The sequence below is a fragment of the Odontesthes bonariensis genome, chromosome 3 (assembly GCF_027942865.1).
Source record: "Odontesthes bonariensis isolate fOdoBon6 chromosome 3, fOdoBon6.hap1, whole genome shotgun sequence".
NCBI lineage: Eukaryota > Metazoa > Chordata > Actinopteri > Atheriniformes > Atherinopsidae > Odontesthes > Odontesthes bonariensis.
This window is the reverse complement of record NC_134508.1, coordinates 39502683-39528940: the sequence shown is the minus strand read 5'-3', so window position 1 is coordinate 39528940 and position 26258 is coordinate 39502683. Positions and strand designations below refer to the sequence as shown.

The window sequence follows — 26258 nt, the reverse complement described above, 5'->3', positions numbered from 1 at the left end:
TGTATCAAACTGATAGAAACCTAAATTTCCTGTAATAACAGCTGCAGCAGTCCTCTTAAAAGGTGTACTGACCAACCTAAAGCCTAGTTTCACATCCCTCAGAAAGAAACGGCCCAGATCTGAGCAGTCATCAGTCTGTGTGTTAACACTTCAAAGACATGATTTATGAGGCTTGCAGAGACATCCAAGTCCCTGACTGAATATCTAGCATGTTTAATATTTTCAAGGAGTCAGCCGAGGGAGGAACATTGAGCAGCCGTCAGCTAAGGCCAATGAAAGCCCAAGGAAAAAAAAAAAAAGGGTCAGAAGACTTGGAAAAACATGTTTGTAAAGTTAAAACGTTTTGATTTGCTCAGTTTTCTAGAGCTGAATCAACAACAACTACTTATTTCATTGTGCAGCGTTTAAGACTCGAGTCTATTTTCGTATGACAGCTTGAATTTCTTAATTGAGATCAGTCTGATGAGTCGGGGATTCAATTTTAAAATGTTCTTCCTGATGAAGGAAACAACAAATGACTCACCGTTTGATACGGAAATATGCATTACCTATTAAGAATAAGGGCCAATAAAGACGGGCAGAAATAAGGATATAAAAGTTTGTTTTCAGGCACATCTGTTGATTATTACTGATCAGAGTCTGTGTTGGAGTGCAGTCTGACCGGTGATCTTGGCAGTGAAGGGGCTGCCGGCGATGTGCTCGTCATTGTATTTGACCATGATGTTGTAATCTCCCGGCAGCATGGGCAGATAGCTGACGCTGCACGTCCCGTCTTTGTTGTCCACACAGCTGATCTCTGCTTTGGATGGACCCTCAATGGCCAAGTCCAGACCTCCTGAAGAGACAGAAACACAGACTGTTCAGACAGAGCAGTAAAATCCTTCCTCTGCATTGATAATATTTGAAAAAGAAACTTGTAGTTTGCATTTTGTAAACCGAGTTACTATGATGGGAATTTACCACCTACAGACTACATTTTTAGAATTTGAGGTCGACAATAACTTTAAAAATAATTCTCTACGGATACATTTAATTTTTAGGTGTATGGTACGAGCCAACATACCATCAGAGGCATCCTCCGTGTAGACCGTGAACTTTGCCGTCTTGTTGGCAACACCGTAGCTCAGTCCAGGACCGTAGGCTGTGACGTTGGGGCTACTGACATGATTCACATAGAACTGAAGCGGAGACTCTGCAAAACACATGAAAAATCAGCACAACAACAAACAAAAGGTCTCCTTTTGATGATGTGCAAACAGCAGATGGCTGATGTTTAGGGCCGAATGCTGACACCCCTTAGCCCCAACTCTCCATTTTTACCAGTACAAGCTGCCCTGTTTTTATAAAGATACAAGGAGTAGTGGTCATTTATCCCCTCAGCTAGGGTATTGGGCAGCAGTTTGGATGACTAGAAGACAACTACTCCATGATCTTCAAAACAAAAAGGGAAATGTGGGTGGTCATGCGTGCAGAACCAAGGGATGGGGCCAAGGGGAAGAATTGGGCATAAATGTGCCAGTGAATACTGATAAAGATACTGATTGGTAAGAAAACTGAAGTCAGTAAAACACAGGAAAGTATGGTGAACAAAAAGGACTGGGTTGATTGGCTATAAGCCAACATCGATCCCGATATCCATCTCCTGCACTAAACTTGCTGTAATATCGTTATAGATCCATTTAAGAGAAATTTTAGCATTGCAGAATGCAATAATACATTTCAGTTTGATCCTTTGTTTAAACATAATAAACAATGCATAAACTTGTCAAAGAAAATGAAAAATAAAATTTGTTTTGTCCAGCTCGGACTGGGAGACCTTGACTGGCCAACAAAGAGCTAACAATGTCTTGGTGTGTAATGATCACAGGCTGTGATCCAGATGTTATCGCCCATCATCAGTAGCCTCACTCATGCTTCAGTGTCAAACAGATTAAAATCTCCACAGGCTAAAGGAGCACCATTAAGAGGACAGACTATAAAGTTTAAATCTAGAGCTATCTAAACTTAGATAGTAGTAGATTTTGTTTTCAAAGCTTAAAGAGTGGCATCAACCAGATTACTACGTACTTTTTAAAAATCAAACATGTATAATACATCCCACACCTTCATTACATAGTTTCAAAACATTTTTAATCTCAAACAGGACTCCAGTATCTGAGCTCTGCCAGCAAACTGATTCCTGAGTGGAAGACGCCACAGTTCTTTTTCTGGACACCGGGCGTCTCCATTTCACCGTCCTAACCTCAGCCCTGAGACCAGGCAGCAGGCACCTCAATCGTGTTGCTCAGGGTTGTGAGTGCTGACCTGGAATATGTGTGCCGTTGTATTTGATGTGCATCTCATGCAGGCCAGCCTCGGTAGGAGAATACTGCACTGTGACCGTCCCATCCAGGTTGTCTGTAATCAGAGGCTGAGCCGATTTACCTGAAGGCATCAGCACCTCTCCTGTAAGAGAGAAGTAAGCTGGTTTCCTCAACGGTTCTCGTTTTTGGCATTTCTGTGAATCTACTATTGACCTATGTCTTTATATTGTGGCTTGTACTGATGTATAAAATCACCGTGTTGCATTATAAATAAACTTACAGAACTATTTGATTCAGAAGGTTTACCAGCGTAAATGTGCCAGACGAAAAGCTCTCAGAGCATCCATCTGTGCCTTACCAGTGATTTCTCCCTTCCGGAAGGAGAAGGGTATCACCATGTCAAACGGTCTGAAGCCGCTACCGTTAACACTGCTGTTGATCGTCTCATACTTTTCTGAGGTCACCTGGAGAAGACAGAGGCAGTTTAGCAGGAAAACAACTTCTCAGCAACCTCCAATGCAAACATGCTGCTGCATCCAAGCCCCGCCCACTCAGGGGCATCCAGGAAAGTGTGCTGCAGTGGAGCGAGAAGGAGGAAGAGCGTGATGATGATGATACTCTGATGCAGCCAGTGATGAAGAGTGCACTGAGGAAGAGCGAGAAGTGACGGCACCAAAACAAAACCCCTGGATAATAAAAATCCTCAAACACCCGAAACCATAGCAACGCATTCTCACAAACAGTTTATTTCGGGATGTTAGAAGTTTGCTCCGATCCTATTGGCTAAGACAAGAGAAGCGATGACATGGAGGAAAAGCAGTCGAGTGAGTAAACTTTAGAGAGAGGTTAGGGTTCAACCGGCAGCCATTCACCTGCAAAAGAGTGTGTGTGTGTGTGTGTGTATGTATATTGGCCAATGTAATGCTACCAAAACATCATGTAGTTGAGGTAAAATTATTATTATTTTTTTTAAAATTGCTTCAAAGTCTTTTGGGAGTTTTTTTGCACCCCCTGACTGAACATATTAGCAGAGCACCGTCTAACAACCACTTTACACAACTTGAACCCACTCAAGTTTGACAAAAACAATAAAAGCCTTATTTAAGGTTAGTTTTCATAGGAAAATTAACTTCAGTTAAAAATACACTTCACAATCTTGAAGTTTAGGTTATTTTTTTAACCAACTTACAGCCTCCCGAGAGACTGAAAAGAAAAAAGAACATACATTTCTAAAGTCCCTGAACCCTCTGAATGTTTGTGTGTATGAGTGTGTTGGTGTGTGTATTGAGGTACCCATGGCTGGAAGCCAGCTCCAGGGGGAGCGGCCTGTTTCTGTAGAGGCGTCTGCTCTTGCATGATGGGTACCTCATCAGTAGCCTGAGGACATGACAGTAAGGATTAACACATGTAACGCACACAGGCTCAGTCTCTTCCAGCCCATCGACATGGGGCATTTTCTACATCAAAGTCCCCAAAAATTATTGTGAGTGGAAACAGAAATTTAAACTTGACTGCCAACATTCACAATTAGTATGAAACTGAAACATTTTATATGTTCCGTCTCAATGTTGCAAATATTTAAATATAAATAAAGAAATCTGTGTACATTTAAGGTGATTTTCTACTCCTTAAGATAAATCACCTCACCACTGTACATTTTTTACAACAGCATAACATCAACATCTGACATTTAATGAGTAATATGAACTCCAATTAAAAGGATTCTGCTAACTTCTTGAAATAAAAGCTATGAGTGTCCATCTAAAGGTGCATTAGACAGTTAAGACACCAAGTATGCCCCCATGTTGCATCAGATTTTAACGGGTTAAAGCTAAGCTGTGCTTTTAGTTCAGACAAAGATATGCAGCTATTTTTCTGTGTTTATTAAAAACGGTTTTATTTATGTTTGTATCAAAGTAAAGACTTCTACAATTGTATGACTTCATGTGGAGTGATACGCTGCAGTAAAGGGCTACAAAAGGATCACATGCATTGTCTAATCCAAGTCCTAACCAGGACCACAGATATGGACCCATGTGTTTTAAGTTCTTGTTGATGTCAGTGATTTAACCAGAAAGGGTCCTAATGAGGTAAAACAGGATTAACTTTTTATCCATCTGAACAGACACTGTGTTGGTAAATACCAGTTTGTAACCTTGAGGCAGAACAAAATAAATAGTTTAACTGCAACCAGCTGAAGGAGTTCATTGACAGATGTGGATGGAAACCATCCTAAAAGGAAAATCCACCAAAAATCTCAAACAGAAGACTCATTTCAGGATCCCAAAAACTACAATAAGCCCGAATGCTGCGCCACTTCCTCGTTTCATGTCCTGCGTTCAAAAGCTGTAACAGGAGACCATAAATGTTCATACAGATACATTCTGGTTCGTTTAAAAAAAAAAAAAAAAAACCAAAAAAAATTCCACGTCCCACTCACCATGACCTTGAAGGGACTGTGTGGTACGTTTTCTCCTCCGAAGCGGACGTAGATGACGTAGCTGCCGGGTGCTGGTGCGGTGTAGAAGATGTCAAAGGTGCCGTCTTCATTCTCGAGCACCTCGGCCTCCACCTCACTGCCGTCTGGCTGAACCACCACACAGCTCACTTTCCCTTTCCCAGCACCTTTCGTGTTCACCACCAGGCCCAGCTCCTCGCCGATGGCCACCGTGGGACCCACGCCTGGACCTGAGAGGAGGAAACTTTAGATCTTTTCTTGAATGTTTTTGTTTCTAACATTTTGTTTGTGCTTCTGTACCAGTGACGGTGCATTTGCTGGCATCTCCGGTTGCTGTAGCACGAACTCTGAAGGGTGATGCAGGGATTTCATCACCGCCGTACTTTATGACAATGGTGTAACGGCCAGTACGGTCGGGGACATAAGACACTCTGTATGTACCATCACCGTTGTCATGGATATTGGGATGCTTGGGTTTACCATCCTGGTCCTGAAGCAGAAGGAAGAGCAACAGTTCATATGTGATGTCTTCTGTCCTGTGCTGGTTTTAATGCAGCTGCATACGTGAGAGTTACTAACCGTGATGACCACGCTCAGCTGGCCCCGACCGCCGTCTCTGGCATCAATATTGAACTCGACAGGGAAGCTGGCAGGGATGCCGCTGGTCAGCCCGGGACCACTGGCTCGCACTTTACTGGCATCATGAGTCGGCAAAACCCGGAACTTGAAGGGACTGAAGAGACCACAGACTGAGTTAAGAAAACCGCTGACGAGACCAGCAATTATCAATGAAACCCTGGAACAGAGTACATTCGTTGGATTTTCTTTTAGTTTAATTCCACCACTCAGTTCATAAGTCTGGCACTCAATTATTTTTATATATATATATATATATATAGATATATCTCTATCTATCTATAGATATATCTCTCTCTATATCGATGGTTTGTTTTCTTCTGGTTTCTAAAGTAGCAGACATGACCCGTTCCGTTTATGACCAATGGCATGAAGTCAGATCCTGTAAGCCTTCATTTCTTATTTAAGGATGTGGATTCAACTTATTTGGAAACTTTGCAGTTTCCCCATCAAAATATACAAGGGAGGGGACAGGTCAGCAGTTTCACTTTTTCAGAAAGCCGAACAAATTTGACCCATAAACATCCACGTTCTGCAACTAAACTATGAAGTGTGATGCCGTTCCAACCATTTATCCAAGTATGAGCAGGCATGTCCGACTAAGTCGGTCTCTTTTCATGCGTTTCCTCCAAGATGCTGGGGCAGACTGTGCTCCCCCAGCTAGGGTTTACTGCTGACTGGGTCCAAGCAACAGAGCAGTAGCTTCACCTGGGAAACACTGCTTTCGTGCATGCAGCGACTCCTCTACCCCATCACTTTAAAATTTGAACCAAAAAAAAAAAACGAACAAAAAAAAAAAAAAAACAGATGAATTTGCCTTTACACTTTTAAAAATGACCGGAGCCATTCAAGTGAATTATCTGAGATGCATATCTGAGCGGGCATGTCTGCAACGTTATTTTTTTCTAATTCGTTCTCTCATTTGCAATCCATGCTGCTAGGAGAAAAAGCCCACGAGTAACGGCTGCAAACCAGATGTATTTCAATCACAGTGCATCTGTTGCACAGCAGGGGGAGGCAGGCTCTTCCCTGGGGGGGTGACCACACACCATGTCAACACACTAGTCCTGGACAGACTGTCCTGAACCTAATGTGAAAGCCTATGATTCTGGTGCTCCGTGAGTGCGAGTTAGTGGCCCTGATCATCATTTATTCTTTACAATATGAGCGTAGCAGAGCGAGTTTTTACAGGGTTGGAGGATATTTTTGAGGAAGTGCTGAAAAGCAGAGAGGTGGGTGGTGCTTCTTAGCATTTTTGTAGATACACATTCACTGAATGAGGAAAAAGTTAGTCATGCTCCGTACACGAGTGTGTATTTCTTTTTTTCTATCGCAAAACTGAAGAAACTGCTGGAAAAGTCCATTAAAGCTAAATATTTGCCTCGGATAAACCTAAAAACAAAAAAACCTTTAAAAAACAGACTGAACAGCCAAAATCCACCGTCTTGAAACAACTTTCATATAACAACAAACCATAATGTAAAAAAATTCCATCTTAAACTCAATCTTTTAACTGATTTGCTAAATTCCAGAACAAGAACCAGCATCCTTTCCATGTGCCGTGTACCTGTTGGAGATGTCCTCTTCTGCATACTTGACGGACACAGAGTACGGTCCCTCAACAGATGGAATGTAGGACACATCATGAGTCCCGTTCCCGTTGTCCGTCACCTCCACGGGCACCGCGACTCCTTTAGGACCGGTGACGGTCACGGCCAGCGGGGCTGCGCCCGCCTTCCTGCAGTCCACCTTAAAGGACTGAGGAATATTTGCCCTGACTCCCGACTCCAAACCTGGACCAGACACCTTGACCTTACTGGAGTCCACCACATCCTTTACTGGAACATTGAATGGACTACCTGGAAGGAGGAAACATTCAGGAAAAAAGAAATTCACTTTAAATGTCCGTTACAAAGATCTTGAGTTTCTAAGAAATGTTGCACCAACATTTTAGTTTCATCGCTTTGATGAAGTTTGTTAAAAATCAGCACAAGTGGAGCCTTCCTCAGCATGTGAACAAATAGGCCCAAAATAGTTAAGGAGTTAATATTGACTTTAAATTTCACACATTTTTATTCCTTTGTCATGGTGAAAACTAATGTCATTTTGGTTTTCCAAGACAATAATTCAGGCTTAAGTTAAAGTTGATGTCAGTTGTTCTTGCCTCAAAGTTGGTTTGGACAATGCAGAATTATCTCTGTAGAATTATAAAGATATGGCATCTTAAGTTTTCTAACTACATTTAATTGTCCCGCCATGCTGAATCTATACGACTTGATCAACTGAATTCCTTCAAACAAAGGTTACACAGTAAAGTTGGTCAGGCTGCAACGCCCATTTTTCCAAAAAGCTGCTGAACCATCATTCATCCGACCACAGAACACGACTTTGTTGCCTTTCTGAACTCGGGGAAGTTGGGAGGTAAGTAATTGTAAGTAATTTTTATTTCTAGAGCACGTTTAAAACAGTTTCCACTGACCAAAGTGCTGTACATATGATATGGCTAAAAAAAGAAAAAAAAAGAAAAGAAAAATAAAAGCAAATCAGAACAAGCAAAGCACTAACAAATAAATAGCAACAGAACAGAAGACACTTGAATATAAAGCTAGGAAGCAGGGAAGGCCAGGGAGTATAGATGGGTCTTGAGCCTTGATTTAAAGGTGGTCACAGAGGGAGACAGTCTAACATCTGGGGGAAGACAATTCCACAGACGTGGGGCTGCTACTGAAAAAGCTCTATCGCCTTTTTGCTTGAGGCGGGTGCGGGCCACAGAGAGAAGACACTTGTCGGCAGATCTAAGGGACCTGGATGCTGAGAGGGGATGGAGGAGGTCTGAGATATGAGGGAGCCAACCCATGCAGTGCCTTATATACAATCAGCAGGACTTTAAAGTGGATCCTAAAGCTAATGGGGAGCCAGTGTAAGGAGGCCAGTACAGGGGTGATGTGTTGATATTTTTTGGTGCCAGTTAGCAGCCTTGCAGCTGCATTCTGTACCAATTGCAGACGAGAAAGTTGGGACTGGGGGAGACCAAGATAGAGGGAGTTGCAATAATCTAACCGGGATGTAACAAATGCATGAATTACTGTTTCTAAGTCCTTGGGAGACAGGGAGGGTTTGAGATGGGAAATAATTCTCAGCTGATGGAAGCTACTCTTGATAACAGAGCTAATCTGCCTTTTAAAACAGGTGTTTATTTTTGTTAACTGATCGATAATTTTCTGATAAGTTTGGTACAAAGTGCTGACTAACGACCCATCCGTGCCTGGAAAGAATAAAGCTGTGTTCAGATGGTCGACTCATTCCACACAACCGTCGTTGTATTCAACATCTGTTGCCACAACACTGACATAAAACTTGATAACAAATCTGTGTTCACACTAGTTTTCCCTTTATTACACAGCAACTACCAAAAACAAACATTGACCCTGGCTGTTGATGTATAATTATCTTAAATCTAATAACAAATTATCAATGAAAAGATCTACCATAACAAAACTGTTAGAATAATGCATTTCAAAAGGGAGCTACATTCCAATGTATTCCAACATGTTGACCATTTAGACCAGACGTCATGTTTCAGATATGGTTCTTGAGGAGAACACAGTTGAAGCACCAAGCACAAATCGAGTGCGTTTATCCATATTCAATGCTAAACAAACCTCATCCAAGTGGTTATATAAGTATGTTAATGAATCACATGGTTTTCATAAATGCCCACAGTTAAACTTCAGATTTGCTGACATCCTACTCCAAACATGTATTAGTTACCATATGTTGGCTTTGAACTCGTCTGCAGGTTCCCCAGCTGCACCTGCAGTAGCTGCTTCCCATTACTGGTGCAGAGGCACTTCATAATAACCGTTAAGAATATTCTAAATAAAGCAAAGTTTGTTTCTTTGTTTTTTGAAAAATTCTGCCCCAGTTCACCTTTTAAACCCGCCCATGCTGTTCAGTCTTACCGTTGCACTTGGCTTTATTACTGGCCGACAGCAATGCGTCTGCACCTCCGGCTGACGCCTCCACTCAACAAAACCACAAACCCACAGCTGCTTATGAAAGGTGTCGAACAAGGAGACACGCTGAGCTTTTGTAAAACAGGGTCAATTAAATTCAACTGCGGCTTTTTAATGTGAGCCAATAACTTCAGCCACATCTTTAAAACATTAAATGAAACACTTCACGTGTCCTTTTACAAGCCACAAACATCAACAGCATCTTTACAACATTAACTGCAGAACTTTAACAGCATCTTTAACATCAGTGCCTATTTATAGACGGAAATTAGAGAAAAAGGCAACAAGGTCTTATAAAGTTACTTTAAAGACTTTATGGCAAACAAAGATGCAAGATCTCATTTTATTCCTTTTTCTTCATGTTGTAAAAGGTTATTTCACATGTATTTGATGAGCTTTCTCAAATTTTTTTATTCATCTCCAACAATTTCTGTGACCATCTAGATTTGAGTCTTCTTTCAAGTGAGCTCTTGAGAGAACAAAGCATGGCACGAAAAACACCTGCAACTCTCCCTCAAACAAACTATTAAAACTGTCAAACAATCTCGTACAGATGTGCTGGTAAAGTTTCTCAAAGGAACACAGTTCTCACCTGGGATGTGCTCTTCTCCGTAGGTGACGTTAACGTTGTAAAGGCCCGGTGTGTAAGGAATGTACTCAACACTGCAGCTGCCATCTTTGTTGTCTTTGCAAGCTATCTTTGACTCCGATTGACCCTCCACGGTGATGCCAAGGCCGCCGATACCTGCGCCTCTGGTTAAGTGACAAGTTAAGAGAACAGTTAAAATAGATAATATACTGGAAGAGTCAACCCATCCATACTCCAATAGGTAGTCACATTTTATTTATTTTAGACCAGTAACCTGCATATTTTGCCTCTTTCCAACAAAAGATACATTTATGATGGGGAGGGGAAAAAAAAAAAAAAAAAAAAAAAAAAAAAAAAAAAGCTGCTGATGTTACTACTTCATCCCCATCAAAATAGCCACTTACATTATGTGAAGTGCTCATTTAACATACCTGGTTATGATGTCGAAGTGGTTGGGCTGGTCGGTCAGGCCTTGTTGGAGCCCGGGGCCGGTGGCCACCACCCTGCTGGGGTCACATCCCTCCGACACAGAAACCTTGAACGGGCTCTTAGGAACTGGAGTGTCATCATAAAGAACCTGGATGCTGTGGACACCTGAAATAACCAGACAAACGGCCGATCAAACATGCTGCACTGTAGTCTGGTTGTGATGAAGCGTCTCAGTCCTGGCGCGGATCGTTACCGTTCTCAAAAGGAGTGTACTCGATGCCGTAGGTCCCGTCAGCATTGTCGGTGACCACGCAGTCCGTCAGCACTCCAGATGGGTTTTTGATCTCTGCCTTTATGTGATCTCCTCCACGTCGAGAGAGAGGACGGGCATCCACTGTGAAATTTGTAGTGGCTTCTCTGAAAACAGCTGGAGATGACAGGACAGGCCTCGTTTAAATGCCACCCGTTTGTCAGTTTACCGGTCAGTCATATGCAGCCTGTTAAAGCTCTGTAGTGTTCTCATTGGCTCAGGAGGACCACTCTGAAGTCTAAAAAACTAGTTAATTTTCATATTCAAACAAATGAGCCGTCTTCAGTGTCCCTAAAACAATGGACCCGTTTCAGACCAACAGATGGACCATAGCACACCTTTTCCTTCCACTCCAGGTCCGAACACTTTGACTTTAGATGTGTCGACAGCAGGGTCCACCATCACCTTAGCAGGGAACCCGGGGACGGCCTTGTCGCTGTACTTCAGCAGCAGAGTGTACATGCCAGAAGTCAGGGGGATGTAGGTCACTGTGTATGTCCCGTCTTTGTTGTTCACAACCTCAGTCTTCACTTTCACACCTGGACAAAACCAGATGTTCATTTCCATCACTTCGTATGGTCCAAACATTTCAACATGCAAAGTTATTAGTTCTATAGGTTGTGAAAATTTTGATCATTGGCAGTCAGACAGTAATGAAATCTTGCAGCAATGAAGAGTCAGATAAGTTGTAGACAGGAATATATCATGAAGTTATCAGTATAAAAGTGGAATCAGTCATTTGACACATGAATCAAGGATGAAATGGTCCCATGAGGTGGCACCAGTACACACATCTTATTCCTCTTTTTGAAATCTGAATAACATCTTACCCTTATTTTCAGAAACATTACTCTGACTACATGCTACAGTATCGTGGATTCTATCAAAGTAAACACATTTTACAGGTTTCTGTACATTTGCTGTTCGGATCATAGTGGTTAAGACGAGAAAGTAGAAAACACCATTTACAAGTGTTCAGAAACAGGAGGTTCCGGGGTATAAATAACCTTGTTAAGTTCTCATGAGACACTGAGAACTGGGATTTTAATATGCAAGTTAACACACTAAGACATGAATTAATCCAACTGTAATGAATTAACTTTGTTGGCATTACCTGAACCCAGATCAGAGTCTGGTGCTGCTTCCAGGCTGAGTTGACCTGGTCCAGCTTGAGAGCAGTCCACATTCACAACACTGGTTTCTCCAACCTACACACAGATAAACAAGCTGGATGAGATTACTGTTAACAGTTGAGCTGCAAAGAGGGAAACATTTTCTTAAAGTCAAATTTGGACCAAAAGCAAGAAAACAATGAAGAGGAGGCAACAACATGACTGTTGTTTAAAGTCTGCAAACCTTAAACAATGGAAAATGTGTGAAACGTGTCTTCTGAGTCTGTATGGCTTCAAGCATCTGCTACACAATATATCACCTTCTTTACATCCTCACCTTGGCCCTCTTCAAGCCAGACCCTGAGGCCACCACCTTGGATGGATCAAACGGCATCTGGATGTCGGCTTTGAACGGCGAGCCGGGGATGTGAACGTTCTCAAACAGGATGTTAACCAGGTAGTCTCCAGGCTCGGTGGGCAGGTAGGAGACAGAGCAGGTACCGTCACCGTTATCGGAACATTCGATCTTGGCCTCGGTCGGTCCCTCCACCGTTAACCCCAGACCTCCAGTGCCGGCACCCTTTGTGTCGATGGTGAACTCAGCCGGGCTCCCCACCAAACCTCCCTTCAGACCGGGGCCGGTGGCCTTCACCTGCAACAACAAGACCAGCTTTAAAATCATACAATTTTTTTATTTTTTTTGACCCATTTAAATTTTTTCAGGTCTAAAACAATCAGACAACCTAAACTCTAATAAACAATTCTGGGTCTTATTAAGGATGTGGAAATGGGCTCAATATTCCAGTAAATTTTACAGTTTACAGATTGTTTTCTGTTCATTTTTATGTTGGTCTTCACAGATTGGCAAAGAGACATTAGATACAAAAAAAAATTAATAAAAACCATAGCTGATCTAATAAGAGGAAAATAAACAAGAAAAGTTACTAAAAGAAAGAATCAAAACTTAAAGGAACACAAGTAAAGCCATTACCTTGCTGGGGTCTGGAGGCAGGTGGGCCTCCACAGGAAAGGGGCTCCCAGGTACAGGGTGTCCATCATAGGACACTTTGACAGTGTACACCCCCTCCTCTTTCGGGGTGTAACGAACCAAACGAACACCTGCTTTACCGGGCTGAGGCTCCACTTTACAAGGTACTGCTTGCTGGCTGGGACTCAGCTAATTCACCAACAGACACACACACACACACAGAAGAGAGAAACGTTCCAACAAGTTTTTTGTTTGTTATTTCCTGTGAATCTTTCATAATTAGATGAAACGATTATGCGGCATCTCACCATTGTCACCTCCAGCTGTTCTTGACCTCCTGCGCCTGTGGTGTCCACAGTGAACTGCTGCTCTTCATCAACCTCCACTCCTGAAAGAATTTAAAGTCAGATACTTCCTGTTTAAATCATGAAAATAAAATGGGTTTTTTTTCTGGTGGGATTTTTCCTTTTCAGACTTTGTTAGCCACAGAGGGTGAAAAGGTTTCTTACTTCCGTTCAGGCTGTCCACAGCGACCTTACTCAGGTCCAGAGGGGCAGCAACTCCGACTGTGAAAGGACTCTTGGAAATGGGATCTCCTCCAAACTTCACCACAATGGTCATCTCCCCCTGCAGACACAGACAGTAATTTATACTCCGTTCATACCATCGGGCCAGAAGCTGGTGAAGGAGTAAATGCAAACACCAACAGCATCTCCACAGTTAGTTCTGGGGCTTATGTGAAGTTTGATCGGGGCTCCTTCAAAGAACAGGTTCTAAGGCTTTTGGCCCTTCAAATACCGTTGCGTCACACAGGGCTGAGCCATTTACTCAGACAGTTTGTAGTTGCTGGTTCATGTTAACCACACCTTCCACACTTTAATGACATCCTTGATGGATACCTTAACTGGAGCGTTATGTAGGGCTATTTCCAGTAAGAGGATCTTCAGGATTTATGAGGTGAGCCTGTTGAACGGTTGCATGGTTTTGCCTCCTAAGCTTGTGCATATTTTACATGGTATTTAACCTACTAAAATTTAGATTTTTTTTAATGTGTTCATTTGCAGCGTGATTGTGTATTTGACAGTTGTAAACCCTCTTAAACTAGAATGGACTGTATATGGTGTGTGCCAGTAGAGTACCAGTTTAGTTTCTTAATGAGTGCAAATGTTTCACTGGTACTGCACACCTTTGCCTTGTTCAGATGGAAATTTGACATGTATATTGTATAAATGGCAGGTCTACGTCCATCATACCTGATGTGCAGGCGTGTACTTGACAGTGTGAGAATAGTCGTAGTTGTCGATAACGTCAAACTCTTTTGCGGGAGGAGAGAAGGAAACATCGAGCGGAGCTTTACCGGCTCCTTTAGTCAGCACTGTGAAATGGGTCGGCTTCCCGCTCTCTACACCTGGACAGGTAGGAGAGAAAGAGATTCAAGGTGCTATGTTTAAATAACAACACAGTGACCAAAACAGTTGTGAAATATCACACAAGGTGACTTGCATTTCTGCTCATATTCAACATTTTTGTGTGTGTCACTCATAGTGGAATGGACACGAACCACAAAGGTCTGCCTCTGTTCAGAGCAAGTCTCCAGAAAAATGAATGATAGTAAATTTTCCATTCAGCACCGTTGCGTCGAGCTTGGGCCATTTAACTGGACCATCGTTCCTCGTCCCAGCATACATGCAAACTGAAACTCTGTCGACTGTTCGACACATTCGGCTGCTTTCAACTTTCTCTGTGAGAGATCCAAGTACAGCTGAATTCACTGCAACGACGTCGTGTTGTAGTTACTTGAATGGTGATTTTGTCAGATGATGCCGCGGTTATAGAATCAGGAGTTTATAAGAGCAGAGAGACACTCTGGAAATGTCTGCAAGCATGTTCCTAGGTCCCATTTTGGTGTCTAGTGTCATGTGAACTTACCACTGTGAGCCAGTCCTGGACCCTCTGCTTTAACCTTTGATGCTTCGTGGGACGGCTCCACTTTCACAATGAAGGGGCTCCGTGGAACTTCCTGTGTATGACAAGTTCACCAAAAATAAAATCAGCGTACCAAAATCTAAACACAGTGGTCCAGATTTTAAAACCGAAACCTTTCAGCTTGTGTGAGCGAGACTGTACCACGTTTGTGAAGAGGACTTTAACCGTGAGTCTTCCAGCAGCAGGGGGGATGTATTTCACAGTGAAAGTATCATTGGCGTTGGGGATGATGTCGAAGTCCACGTCAACCTCCTTGTCACTGACCATGTTGGCGTCGCACTTAATACCCACGCTGACATCACCTATTTGAACACATTCACACAATATTCTTTAACTCTGAATTTTCTGCACTTGTGTTATGTTAAAAAAAAAAAAAAAAAAAACACTGGCTGCCTCAAAGAGTAGCAAGATGGCTTTTGTGTTTTATTCCAGCTGGGATGCTGCCCTTTCATAGTTATGCAAGCAACAATGAAGGGCAGGAATTCAGAGTATGAGAGGGTGAAGCAAGAAACTTAAACAGAAACTGACAATTGGAACAAGTATGTTTACATAGCATAACAGTGCAGGTAGCACAAAAATCTCACATCAAGTGAAATAAGATTGTTGAGGTGGTAGAAGAGGTTTTTGCACCTTTTTATTTGTCTTTTATAATAAACACGAAATATCCAACTTAAAATACCTCCAATGGACAACAGTACAAGTCTAATTCAAAATCTCAACTCAAGAGCAAGAACTACAAAAAATATACTATAACAGACTCAAAAAGTATTACCACTCTTAAAGCAGCAGCTTCAGTTTATCATGTAGGTCAGCGGTTAGTTACACGTCTGTGTTGGGAAGCAAAAGCATGTCTGGGGGTTTCGGAGGAAGCATGCATTAGCTGCAATGTAGTTTTGTACTTGTGTAGGTAGGTGATGAAGGGTGTGTGTTGCACTGCTCAGGAAGGTCGCGGTGATGAAATTTCCTGTTGGGATGTTTCTGCCTTGACATCATCAGGGCATACCAGGAAAAGGTGTGTGTGTGTGTGTGTGTGTGTGTGTGCGCGCGCGCGTGAGAGAGTCTCATTCACAGTTTATATTGAAGGTGACCGAGTATGTGAGGCCAAGTGTGCAGCCCGTTTAAAATACGTTCCAGTGGAAACAAATTAAAAATGTGTGTTTTCCTGTCTTTATTGCTTTAAGTGTGTATGCGTAAGTGTTACCATCTCCGGCTCCTGAGCAATCCACAGTGAAGTGTGTGGGCTCGTTTGCCTTTAGTCCAGTTCCCTCTACTCCAGGACCAAACACCTTCACCATGTTCGGGTGGCTGCCTTTACCCACATTCACCTACAAACACCAACAGGAAATTACAGTTTTCAGTTTAAAACAAATTAAATTAAAGTATGAAGCATGGAGGGTTTCCTCCCTCAGATCATAAGATGTTAAAAACAGAACTAAAGGTAAACACTGTACTATGGAGGCCCACATGGCTCAATCCTGGAGACATTTTTCATTCCCCTTTTATCATGTCTTAACACATGTTAAAACTTAAACTTCTCTCATCCCACATTTCATGCTTGTATAAAAGCTGATCATACCAATCTAAACGGTCTTATTCCAAATATGTTAACATGTACCCTTATAGCTTAACTCGGCCATTCTGTCCCTCAGGATACAACCACGAGAGGGAAAATCTTAGCTGACCAAAGATCGCCTGAATTTTCAATAATAGGCAGCAATGTGTCCCTTTTAGCTTGTTAGTTTTGGGATTATACTAACAAAGTATTTAGCTGGCAGCATTTTTATGAATTTATCAATTAAAAAAAACTTTTGATGTACACCATCATTCGTGGTCATTTCCTGTAGCTCAGGAGGTCAAGTGTCCCTTTCAACTGAATCTTCCCACTTCCCTTATCAAAATGCCCCATGGCAAGATACTGAACCCCACAGACTGATCAAAGCTGAAGAGCACATTTGGGAGCTCAGTATCTTGTCAAAGTATCTGCTACATAAATGTAATATGCAAGAATATATTCATTTACTTCTGGGTCTATGTAACTGTAACAGTAGGCGTGATTGGACTTGTGACTGCAGTAATTTGACTGCAAATGTTTAATCACATTAACATACCAACTGAAATGAACAGTTGGTAAGAGTGGTAATTCCTGAATAAATCTGAATGAAGAATTTAGATCTAAACAAGAACGAGTCAAGGCAGTGACTGTTCGAGGTCAACGTGATGCATTTTTTCTCAAGTTATTTTATCTTTCCTGCCGTTTGTCTCCGTATATTAAAAAAAAAAAAAAAAAAAAAAAACTAAATGTCTTGGGGTCCCACTATAAGGTCACAAAGCATGAGAGCAAAAACAGCATCTTGAGTTGTGGGTCATCAGTAGTGGATGTTTCTGGATAATTTGTTTGTGCTCCCCATACAATGTGAAAAATTTAATAAAAAGTCTTCACCACTATAATATTGGAATGCAAATACAGTCTTCTGAAGAAAATATATAATTTTACAATATTTTAAAGGGTTTATCCAGTTATGAGAAAAAAATAAAAGCATCCAGGTCACGGAAGTCCTGATCTGGATAGAATTAATGAACCAAACACGGTAAAAGATTTTAATAAAATGCCAGAATTTATTTGAAACCATCCTTACTTCCTCAAATGATTAAAGTTAGTATATAAATGACTTTGGAATAGGCATTAATGCGCTTCAGTCAACATGTTAGTTACACATTTGTCAAAGAATACAAGATTAAAAATGCAGCAGAAATTAGTTATTAAATTCAGGTGTGACCTTTGCCTCTGAAGCTTTTGATTCCAGAAGATTTTAACATTACACAAATCAAAATCAGACTCCTGAAACAAAATCTAGAGGCCAATCTGAGGAGTTTTCTTCTGTAACTTGTTGAGCCTTCTGAGCTAATTTCAGTTCATCAGCCGTCTTCCAGACTTGTTCTAAAGTGGAAAATAACTTTAACTGGCCAAATGTGTGCAAACCTTTGGGTTTTGCGAGCTTACTTTTAACATGTTGGCACCAACCAGCCATAATGAAACTGATTAAAACACCGACAGAAGAGATCATTGCTTCAATGAGGAAGAGTTTAAAAGAACTAGAACACCGTCTCCAGAGATTAACTCATCATGAAATCTTTTCATAGATTTAGTCATTGCGGAGCCATCACTGCTAATAACCGATATTCAATTATAGATTACAGCCTGAACTGAAGAACTTAATTTTTTTTTTAATCTGCAAAGCATTTCTGCAGTTACATGTTTACTTGCAGAGCAGCGGCGCCTTGCATCTCTTGTCCTAACATTAACAGAAAGACATTGTTGTAGGTTACCAGCAGTGCAACCAGCAGGTGTGACTGTTTGACTTGAGTGTTGATTCAGTCGATGGGTAGAAAGCAAAGAAAGGTGCAGTCAAGTGTCTGCTGAGTTCAAAGTCTCAGGAAGCCAGATATAACAGTTCTTTACCAAGCGCAGACTTGTCATAATGTCTTGAAATGATCTGTGGACCTTTATAAATACCTGAGAAATCAGTCTCTGCAAACACTTCAGCAATAAATTATGTAACAGTGCACCAGACTTCAATGCAGTAAAATTGCATCATACAATAGTCTTGAATAGTCTTTAAGAATCTCTCTGAAAACTTGTCATGTGTGAGCAGCTCCTCGGTTTTCTTACAGAAAAGAAAGTCTGCCAACTCTTGCTTTCTGTTGGCACCATTATTAAATTCCTGAACGATGCACAAACATATCCACACAGTGCATCTGAGTCCTGTTTGCAGTTTCTCATGAGACTTATTTGCCGTGTGGGCGAAATCATGAACACCTAACGGGGAGACTGGAAGGCAGCTGATAAACAATGAATAAAAAAGTTAAAACTCAAACTATGAATGCAAAAGCACAAAATTAAAGATGTTATCGTGCACAGAGGTCTTGTTAATGAAAATCAACTGTACAAAGAAAACCTTTTCACTCAAATTTGTTAATAAATACACTTGATATCAAATAAAATGGAAAAATCTATTGTATTAATCATAAATGAATATAAAATGAGTTCATGGGTCAAAAAGGTTCTCTTCAGGCCTCAAAGTCAGACACCATTGTCAGTTTGTTTCACATACTGATAATTTCATGTTCAATGTTTACGACAGGAACAGAGAATCATCATTAAAATAGATGCGAGTGAAAAGGTTTCATTGAACAGGAACAACAAAAAACAAAGTTCGACTCATCTGAACTTCACAATCTTCCCAAATTGGAAAGCGGAACATCAGAAAATTTGTGTTCAAAAATTTTATTTTCATCATTTCTTTTCTTCCATTTTAGCCAGTGGTCCACTCACTTTGTTTTATACTGAAGCCAGGTTTAACCTCAGTTATTGTTACTTTTCTATTTAGGATCTGTTCCGAGTTCTGCCGAGTACCCCGCTGCTCCGTTCCCACCTTCCACATCTGTTTGCCATCAGTCATTAATCCTCCGGCATATACACTCCCTTCAGTTCTCACTTGTTGCATCTTTGTACTTGTAATTCCTGCATTTTAATTACCAGTTTCTGCATGATAAGCATGACTTATGTATTTCTCCCCGTTGCCTGATCTTGGATAATCCCTCTTGCTTGGCGTTTGGATTTTGGACCGTATTGCTGCCTGCACTTTGCCCATTTCATCTCCAGCATGGACTTCCTTCCTGTTCGGTCCTCATTATTATTATTTTTATATATATATATATATATATATATATATATATATATATATATATACACACACACAAACCAATTTGGCACTATGCTTGTCACTGTCGTGCATTTAGATTTTCCATCTCATCTGTGTTGTTTGGGACCAGCCTTACTGCTTTAAAGAGATCTTTGGGTGTAGGCTTTCTCTTTGAGCCCAATATATTTCATACATGCACATATTTTATCTTCCAACACACCTGTCACTTGTTCAAATTTTTTCTCATGATCTCACCTCGTAAAAATTTCATGTAAGTTGTGGCTGGATCCAAATTTTATTTTTTTAAACAAACTTCACCTGAGGGCTTTAACATGTTTGAACCACACTCCTTAAATCCATCACTTCAGGAAAGACACCAAGTCGCTACTGCACCGACTGAAACACAATCACTCACCGCTTGTCCAACAACAAGCTGATGATGATGATAATAATAATAAAGTTTAAATGGGTCAATGAACAATTTGATTCCCAAGTCGCTGATGAAGCTTTTATATTAAACGTATTAGACAAAAATACCAAAAGTAATGAGGGTTGAAAGAGTAAAGAAAAAGTTTAAGCTAGAAAGTATGTTTTTAAAATGGTACATGGCCACAGTTTGTTTTCTTAAACTGAATGCAGTTTGTCCTTCTGAAACCATGAAGATTGGAAAATAGTACAAATGATATTTTCTTTAGCAAAACTCAACATGTGTATTATAACCTTTTCTTCTTGTTGTTGCATGTAACCTATATTTGACTTACTTCCATGTCCAGTCATTTTAAAGGCTCAATGTGCAGAACCGAGTTTATTTTAATCTGTAAGAGTTCCAGATAATCAGCCTGGTTAAAAGGTTAATGAATAAAAGTTCCTCTGTTAAATCACTGTAAAAATCACCAGAACCCTGAGTTTTTAGTAGTTAAGCTAAATTAGGCAGTAGTTGGTTAAGTTGTGCATCTGTTGAGGTTCATTCACCTCACGTAAATAACTCAACTGACTTCTGGGATGTCGATCAGGTAACTCATGCAAATATAGATCTAGGTGCTTTTAAAGCAAAATCTTTTAATCCAAGAGCAAAACATCTGTAGTTTAAAGTGACAATGATGGGATTCAGTGTAATGCTGGTTTGTAGTTGGGATCAGAAGTTCAGATGAGTTAAACCTTCGTGCAGATCAAAACAAAAAGTGAAACAAACGATAAATAAAACGCATGAACAGTGATTACAGTGCAGTCAACATAAAAACTTATTTAGAGGAAAAAGGTGCACAGACAGAATACAGTGGTGGGAATTAGTATTTTGGAAATATTACATGTAAAATGCAAATATTACTCAAACAAACATTAACTACACATTTAAAATACACTTGTTCATGTTCTGCATGTTACAGACAGGCAGAAACATTTTCATGATGATTTGAAGCAACAAAATATGAGATGCGCTTGTGGAACATAGAAACATCAGGGATGGAATAATGTCTTAGATGCTGAGAGCAGCTGTTCAGCCAACTTTAATTACACATTTGATTATCACACCAGTTAAATCCTGATAGAAGCAGATGTTAATACTGGCAGTGCCTCTTCTGAACAGACCTGGTTAGTTGGCTGGATAACACTTTATTTCAAAGTTTTACTTTGTCATATAGAAATGTATTCTTTTTCTTGAAGGAAAGATATAAACTAACAATATTAACCTGTGTTTTTGCACATTTTTTTTGGTTGTCAGCAGAGGGCCTGTGCAAGATTGAGAGCAGTTACGCTGCAGCTTACTGCATCTCGACTTCTTTGTTACAGGGATACATTTATCAATCTCATGTCATGCTTAAAGCTGGGTTCATAGGGTTGGCTCAGCTTAGTGTAAAGACCGTAAACACTGGGAAACAAGCTTAACAGTGCACTTATCAGCACTTCTGAAGCTCAGTAACTAACATGTTGTAACTTATCTGTTTTATGCAAACAAACTCCAAGCCATTTGTGCTCCAAGTTTAGTAATTATAGAGCCATTTCTTTTATAAAAGATTGAGTATCCCTCCGTGCAGGATTGGTGTGCTAAGAGTCGTACCTCTCCTCAGTGTATGTAGTGATAATTATCAGAGGCTTCTTAGTTTTTCTGCCTCCATCTGAACATTTTGCCTCCACCTTCTTGAAACTTTCCTCTCGAATAGTCAGCTCTGACTCTAAAACTCTGATTCCTCCTGCTTCAACTAAAAGCTCTGACTGGTAATCTTTGGGGGATTCTGCCTCAAGCAGAGTCTTATATTTGAGCAGAGCAATGCCTCTTCCTGTGGTAACAGGGTACTGCGATTGGCTGCTTACCCTGAAGGGGCTGTTAGGGATGCTGACTCCTCCCCAGGCGATGGCCACGGTGTGTTTGAGAGGGGAGGCGGGCATGTAGGAGCACTGGTACAGCCCATCACCTTTACTCCTTACTTTCACCTCCACAGGGAGTCCCTCAGCATCCTGATGAACAGACACAAAAAATCTTAAATTGGTCAAAGTTACAGAAATGAAAAGCAGACGTCCAAAGAAAATAAATATTTAATTGGTTTGCTCAATGTAGAAAAACAAGCATAGTGAATATTTCAAAATACTATATCTAAATGGTACAAAGAACTAAGCAGCCAAACAACTTTGCTCCCATCAGCTCCAGAATAAATTTTGAGAGTCAACATTCAAAGATGGTCCCACTGCATGCTGGTGAAAGAAAACATACTTTCAGCTCCACGTGTGAGCAGAGACTGAGAAGCTATGAACCTTTTCTGTTGGAGAACAAACCCTGTTGGCTTCAGCGTGAGCATGTAGTAACAGAACAGGCGCCTTTCAGCCTCTAACCTGTGCTGTGATTTTCAGAGGTCCTTTCCCGGCACCCTCAGCGTTGACTGTGAACTCGGCAGGTTGGTTGACCAGGCAGCCGCTCTTCTCAAGCCCCGGACCGTAAGCCTGGGCCTAAAACAATGAAACCAGAAACGATTACCTTCCATTCGAACTACCTTTTGATTGTATATCAAAAGAAAACCAAATCCAAACAAATATCAGAACCCTAGTTTTGAGGGTTCATCACATCGCCTTAGCGACCTTGTCTGGGTTACTGGTGTTGTCATCAGGAATGATATAGGCCATGAAGGGGCTATGTTCAATGTCCTCTTCATCGCAGGTCACACGGATAGCATATTCGCCAGGTTCTGTTGGCCAGTAACGGACATCACATGACCCGTCGTTTTGATCCTCGCACTCAATTTTAGCCTGAGAAGGACCCTCAATGGCAAAACCTGGGGAGACAGCAGGTCAGAGTGGTTCTAAGATCAGAATTTAAGTTTGTTCAACTTGTCTCAACTCTTATTGAAACTGATCCAAGAAAAATCACAGTAGACCAGGACTGATGAATGGTGGTCAGTGAAAAACGACTCACCGAGGACCCCTGCATCAGGGCCGATGGACTCCACTACAAAGGTGGCAGGTTTACCCACAATGCCTCCCTCCAAGCCAGGCCCCCATGCCCTTATCTGCTGAGGCCCCGCCTCTGAACCGACCACCACGTCAAATGGACTGATGAGACAAAGGCGGTGGAGAAGGTCAAAATGTGTGAAATAATAAGCCACTGCTGTGTAGCTGCTGCAGTCATGAAGCAACATGTATGCAAAATGTGTGGCACTCTGTGTGTGTGTGTGTGTGTGCGTGCGTGAGAGAGAGAAAGGGGAATTCAAATATAAACTCACCTACTAGGTTGTCAACACAAATCATAAACCTCAGTGTAACGTCGGCTTTAGGAGCATGTGTGTTCATATGCAGAGCCCTCAGATGGAAACCACCTTCACACCAAATAAAACTGCCTGTTGGGATTTACCAGACACTTCAGACTCCCAAGGCTCTTATTTTGTTTTTCACTGACAATTATGTGTTTGTTTGCACTTTCTAACTTGCTACAGCAAAGACTTGGGCAAACAAATGAATTACATTTATGACTCCTCAGTTGGGGGGGGGGGAAGAGCCACCTTTGTAATAATGTAGCAAATGACAACATCTACATCGTAATTAACTCTTGCAGCATGAGTTGAGGCTTTAACAGCAGTTTCATACTTTCATGGAGGCATCCATCTGTGGCGCTGAGCCTCTGCAGGCGGCCATGTTTTTAAAGAAGACAGAGAGATGTGAAGTCCTCCAAAAAGCCAACAACGCACCAGCTCTGGAGACGATGCTACGCACTGAACAAGTGTTCATTGAATGAAAGTTTGCGCGAACCAGGACGAAGTGTCAATAATTACGAATAGCTAAAAACTGCACAGGACACCATTATTCAACTTCAATGTTCTCAACTCCACCACAAAGCAGCTGTTCACCATTTTCATTTAGTCTTTGCTGCCACAGAGCAAAGCTACAGGACCAACAACACCACAACTAGGAGATCTACGTTTAGTCTCAGTGGTTTTAAGTTACTACGAGTCTATATCGAGTGCTAAGATTAGCTGACCATCTGTGAGTCCTTTTTAACATCCTGTTTATCAAAGGTAACCACTTACGCAGCTACAAACAGAAAAAATATTCTATCCTGTTAAAAATGTTAAGGACAAAGGCTGCACAGTGACTGTAGTTCACATTTCCTATGCCAAAAACTCCTCCGACATGCTTTGTCAAACAGAAACAAAGCATACCCCTTCATTGTAAATTATCTTGGTAATGTTCCGTTCTGGATTACAACTAAACAGCCCAGTGTTCACATGAGTTTCATTAAATATTGATGCACAGGTTACAAGTACGACTACTGCTGGGGCAAATGTGGCTTCTCAGAAATCTGAAGAAGTCCCTGAATTAACATTAATATTCACAAACCTCTAGAAGACAACATCCATACTTAAAGCGTTAATTCCTCTGCCGATCCAACTAATCAGATCAGATGAAGTAATATGAGATAACACCACACCAAAGTGTGCTCCTCACCTCTTTGGGATGTGCTGACCCCCCCAGGTGATGGAAACGGTGTATTTGCCAGGACTGCTGGGGTAATACTCATAGGAAAACACACCGTCCTGACTGGAGATCTGCTTCATCGGCTCCTCGATGCCCTCTGAATGAACACACATTGAACATGCTTTATTGCTTTAAACACAATACGTCTGACCTGGAAGATTGACATTAAAGGATATTTTTAGGAGAGTTTCTACTCATCTGAGGAAAAGGCATGAGCACGGAGTGTAGTATCCTCTATAGCCATTTTTACTACAATTACAAAGTAAATATGGGATTAAGGTGTCGACTTTCCACTTTAATTTGAATCTACCCAATCCAAAACCGGGGTCTTCTTTTGTAAGTTCTTCTTCAGTGAAGCAGAAGAATTAGATTTGATGGAAAACCTGTGCATGCACCACTTCCAGTGGCCCTGAATCACTTGTGTTTATCGAGACAGAAACAGTTGGATCAAGTCCTGAATGTGTGAGTATCTACAGTCAGAGCTTCAGTCTGACAGATTCAAAACATATCGCGAAGATAACGTGGGAGTTTTTGAAGGTAAAAGTGGAACTTTCTGCAATGGCAGAGTCAATAGCTTGATTCCATCCTAATAGAACTGGATGGCACCAACTGAATGAGTAAAAAGTTGAGCAAAACATCACAAAGGAGGAAACCATTACTGTGATGTAAATGTGCCTCAGAGCAATGGTTGAACCTCTGGCAGACAAGAGACTCCAAGTTGATGAACCCTCTTTCAGTCTCCCAGGTAAGAAAAATAAATAGAAAAATAAAAATCTGCATTTTAAAACCATGTTTAAGTAAAGAAAATGTTTTAGTGTTCAAATATTCCGAGACTGAACTGTATCAGAAGCACACAAGTTATTCATCACTGAAAAGAAAAACAGATCGAGTCATGAGGACAGCAACGCTCCTCAGATACCTCAAACAAATATCCTGCATTTAGCCTGGAAACGCCATCCTACGTACTTCCGCCCAAAGATTTTGGCTGCGCACATAGTCTGGCCAAATCCCCCTACCTCGGTTCGCTCAGTGTTTTGCCAATCAGCAAACAGTTGTGAGTGGTGACGCAGAACTCACACGCGGAGTCCATATAATTGTAGTTCAACCGCAGCGGAAATAAACATGGCGACGGAAGAACGCTAGAAGCTATCCATGAAGTTGTCTCAACTCTGGAGATCATTACACAATTAAAACGAGAGCAAGAGGAGAATGCCTCGTCAATTTTGTTAGTGGCAAGGATGTCGTAGCTCTCCTTCCAACTGGCTTTGGGAAAAGTTTGATTATCAAATGGTACCGGTATAATGAAAGCGGATGTGGGAAGCGTGATTCGCGAGCTAGAGCCTCGCGAGAGTAAGCATGAACCTCGGCGCATAACCAACGTCATTTCTAAACATTATGATTGGTTAAGGGAACTCCGTTACTCCAATGAATTTAAGTTGCTGGGTAAGGTCCCGCCCTCCATGGAAACGGATTCCTCTTGGGTTTTCCCAGACTGTTTGACAGAGTCAACAGTCGGCTTTCGCCCAGGCTATCCTGCATTCCATCACAAGGTGAAACTTTTACACGATACAAAGCCTTTACAGTGTAAGCTTTACTCACTGGGCCCCTTGATGAGCACCTTCAGGTCTCCACTGCCTGCGTTTCTGGTGTCCACCTTGAAATCACCAACCTGCTTCACCCTCAGCCCCAACGGCTGGAGCCCCCGCCCTGTCGCTCTGCAGGCGCCCGGCATGCAGGCTGTCAGAGAACCAGAGAAAAGCACATGTGAT

At 41.5% G+C, this 26258-nt stretch overlaps 1 protein-coding gene across 2 annotated transcripts in view; it reads right to left on the bottom strand.

Annotated features, from left to right (window-relative positions):
- The window catches only part of flnba (filamin B a), a 65610-nt gene that overhangs the window by 10990 nt on the left and 28362 nt on the right, over positions 1-26258 (bottom strand). Inside the window, exons 10-37 of one of the 2 annotated variants that reach the window (XM_075461799.1) lie at positions 26089-26226; positions 24460-24586; positions 22934-23070; positions 22600-22793; positions 22357-22470; positions 21841-21984; positions 16029-16152; positions 14969-15129; positions 14771-14861; positions 14095-14249; positions 13351-13468; positions 13150-13229; positions 12845-13030; positions 12191-12505; positions 11856-11949; positions 11080-11280; positions 10685-10858; positions 10434-10596; positions 10006-10166; positions 6965-7256; positions 5341-5494; positions 5062-5251; positions 4744-4991; positions 3597-3680; positions 2662-2767; positions 2305-2445; positions 1064-1192; positions 662-835 (exon numbers count right to left, since the gene is read on the bottom strand). In XM_075461799.1, the coding sequence (XP_075317914.1) occupies positions 662-835; positions 1064-1192; positions 2305-2445; positions 2662-2767; positions 3597-3680; positions 4744-4991; positions 5062-5251; positions 5341-5494; positions 6965-7256; positions 10006-10166; positions 10434-10596; positions 10685-10858; positions 11080-11280; positions 11856-11949; positions 12191-12505; positions 12845-13030; positions 13150-13229; positions 13351-13468; positions 14095-14249; positions 14771-14861; positions 14969-15129; positions 16029-16152; positions 21841-21984; positions 22357-22470; positions 22600-22793; positions 22934-23070; positions 24460-24586; positions 26089-26226 (4395 nt within the window). The remainder of the gene's footprint in view (positions 1-661; positions 836-1063; positions 1193-2304; positions 2446-2661; positions 2768-3596; positions 3681-4743; positions 4992-5061; positions 5252-5340; positions 5495-6964; positions 7257-10005; positions 10167-10433; positions 10597-10684; positions 10859-11079; positions 11281-11855; positions 11950-12190; positions 12506-12844; positions 13031-13149; positions 13230-13350; positions 13469-14094; positions 14250-14770; positions 14862-14968; positions 15130-16028; positions 16153-21840; positions 21985-22356; positions 22471-22599; positions 22794-22933; positions 23071-24459; positions 24587-26088; positions 26227-26258) is intronic. The other variant, XM_075461800.1, reaches the window with a different exon arrangement.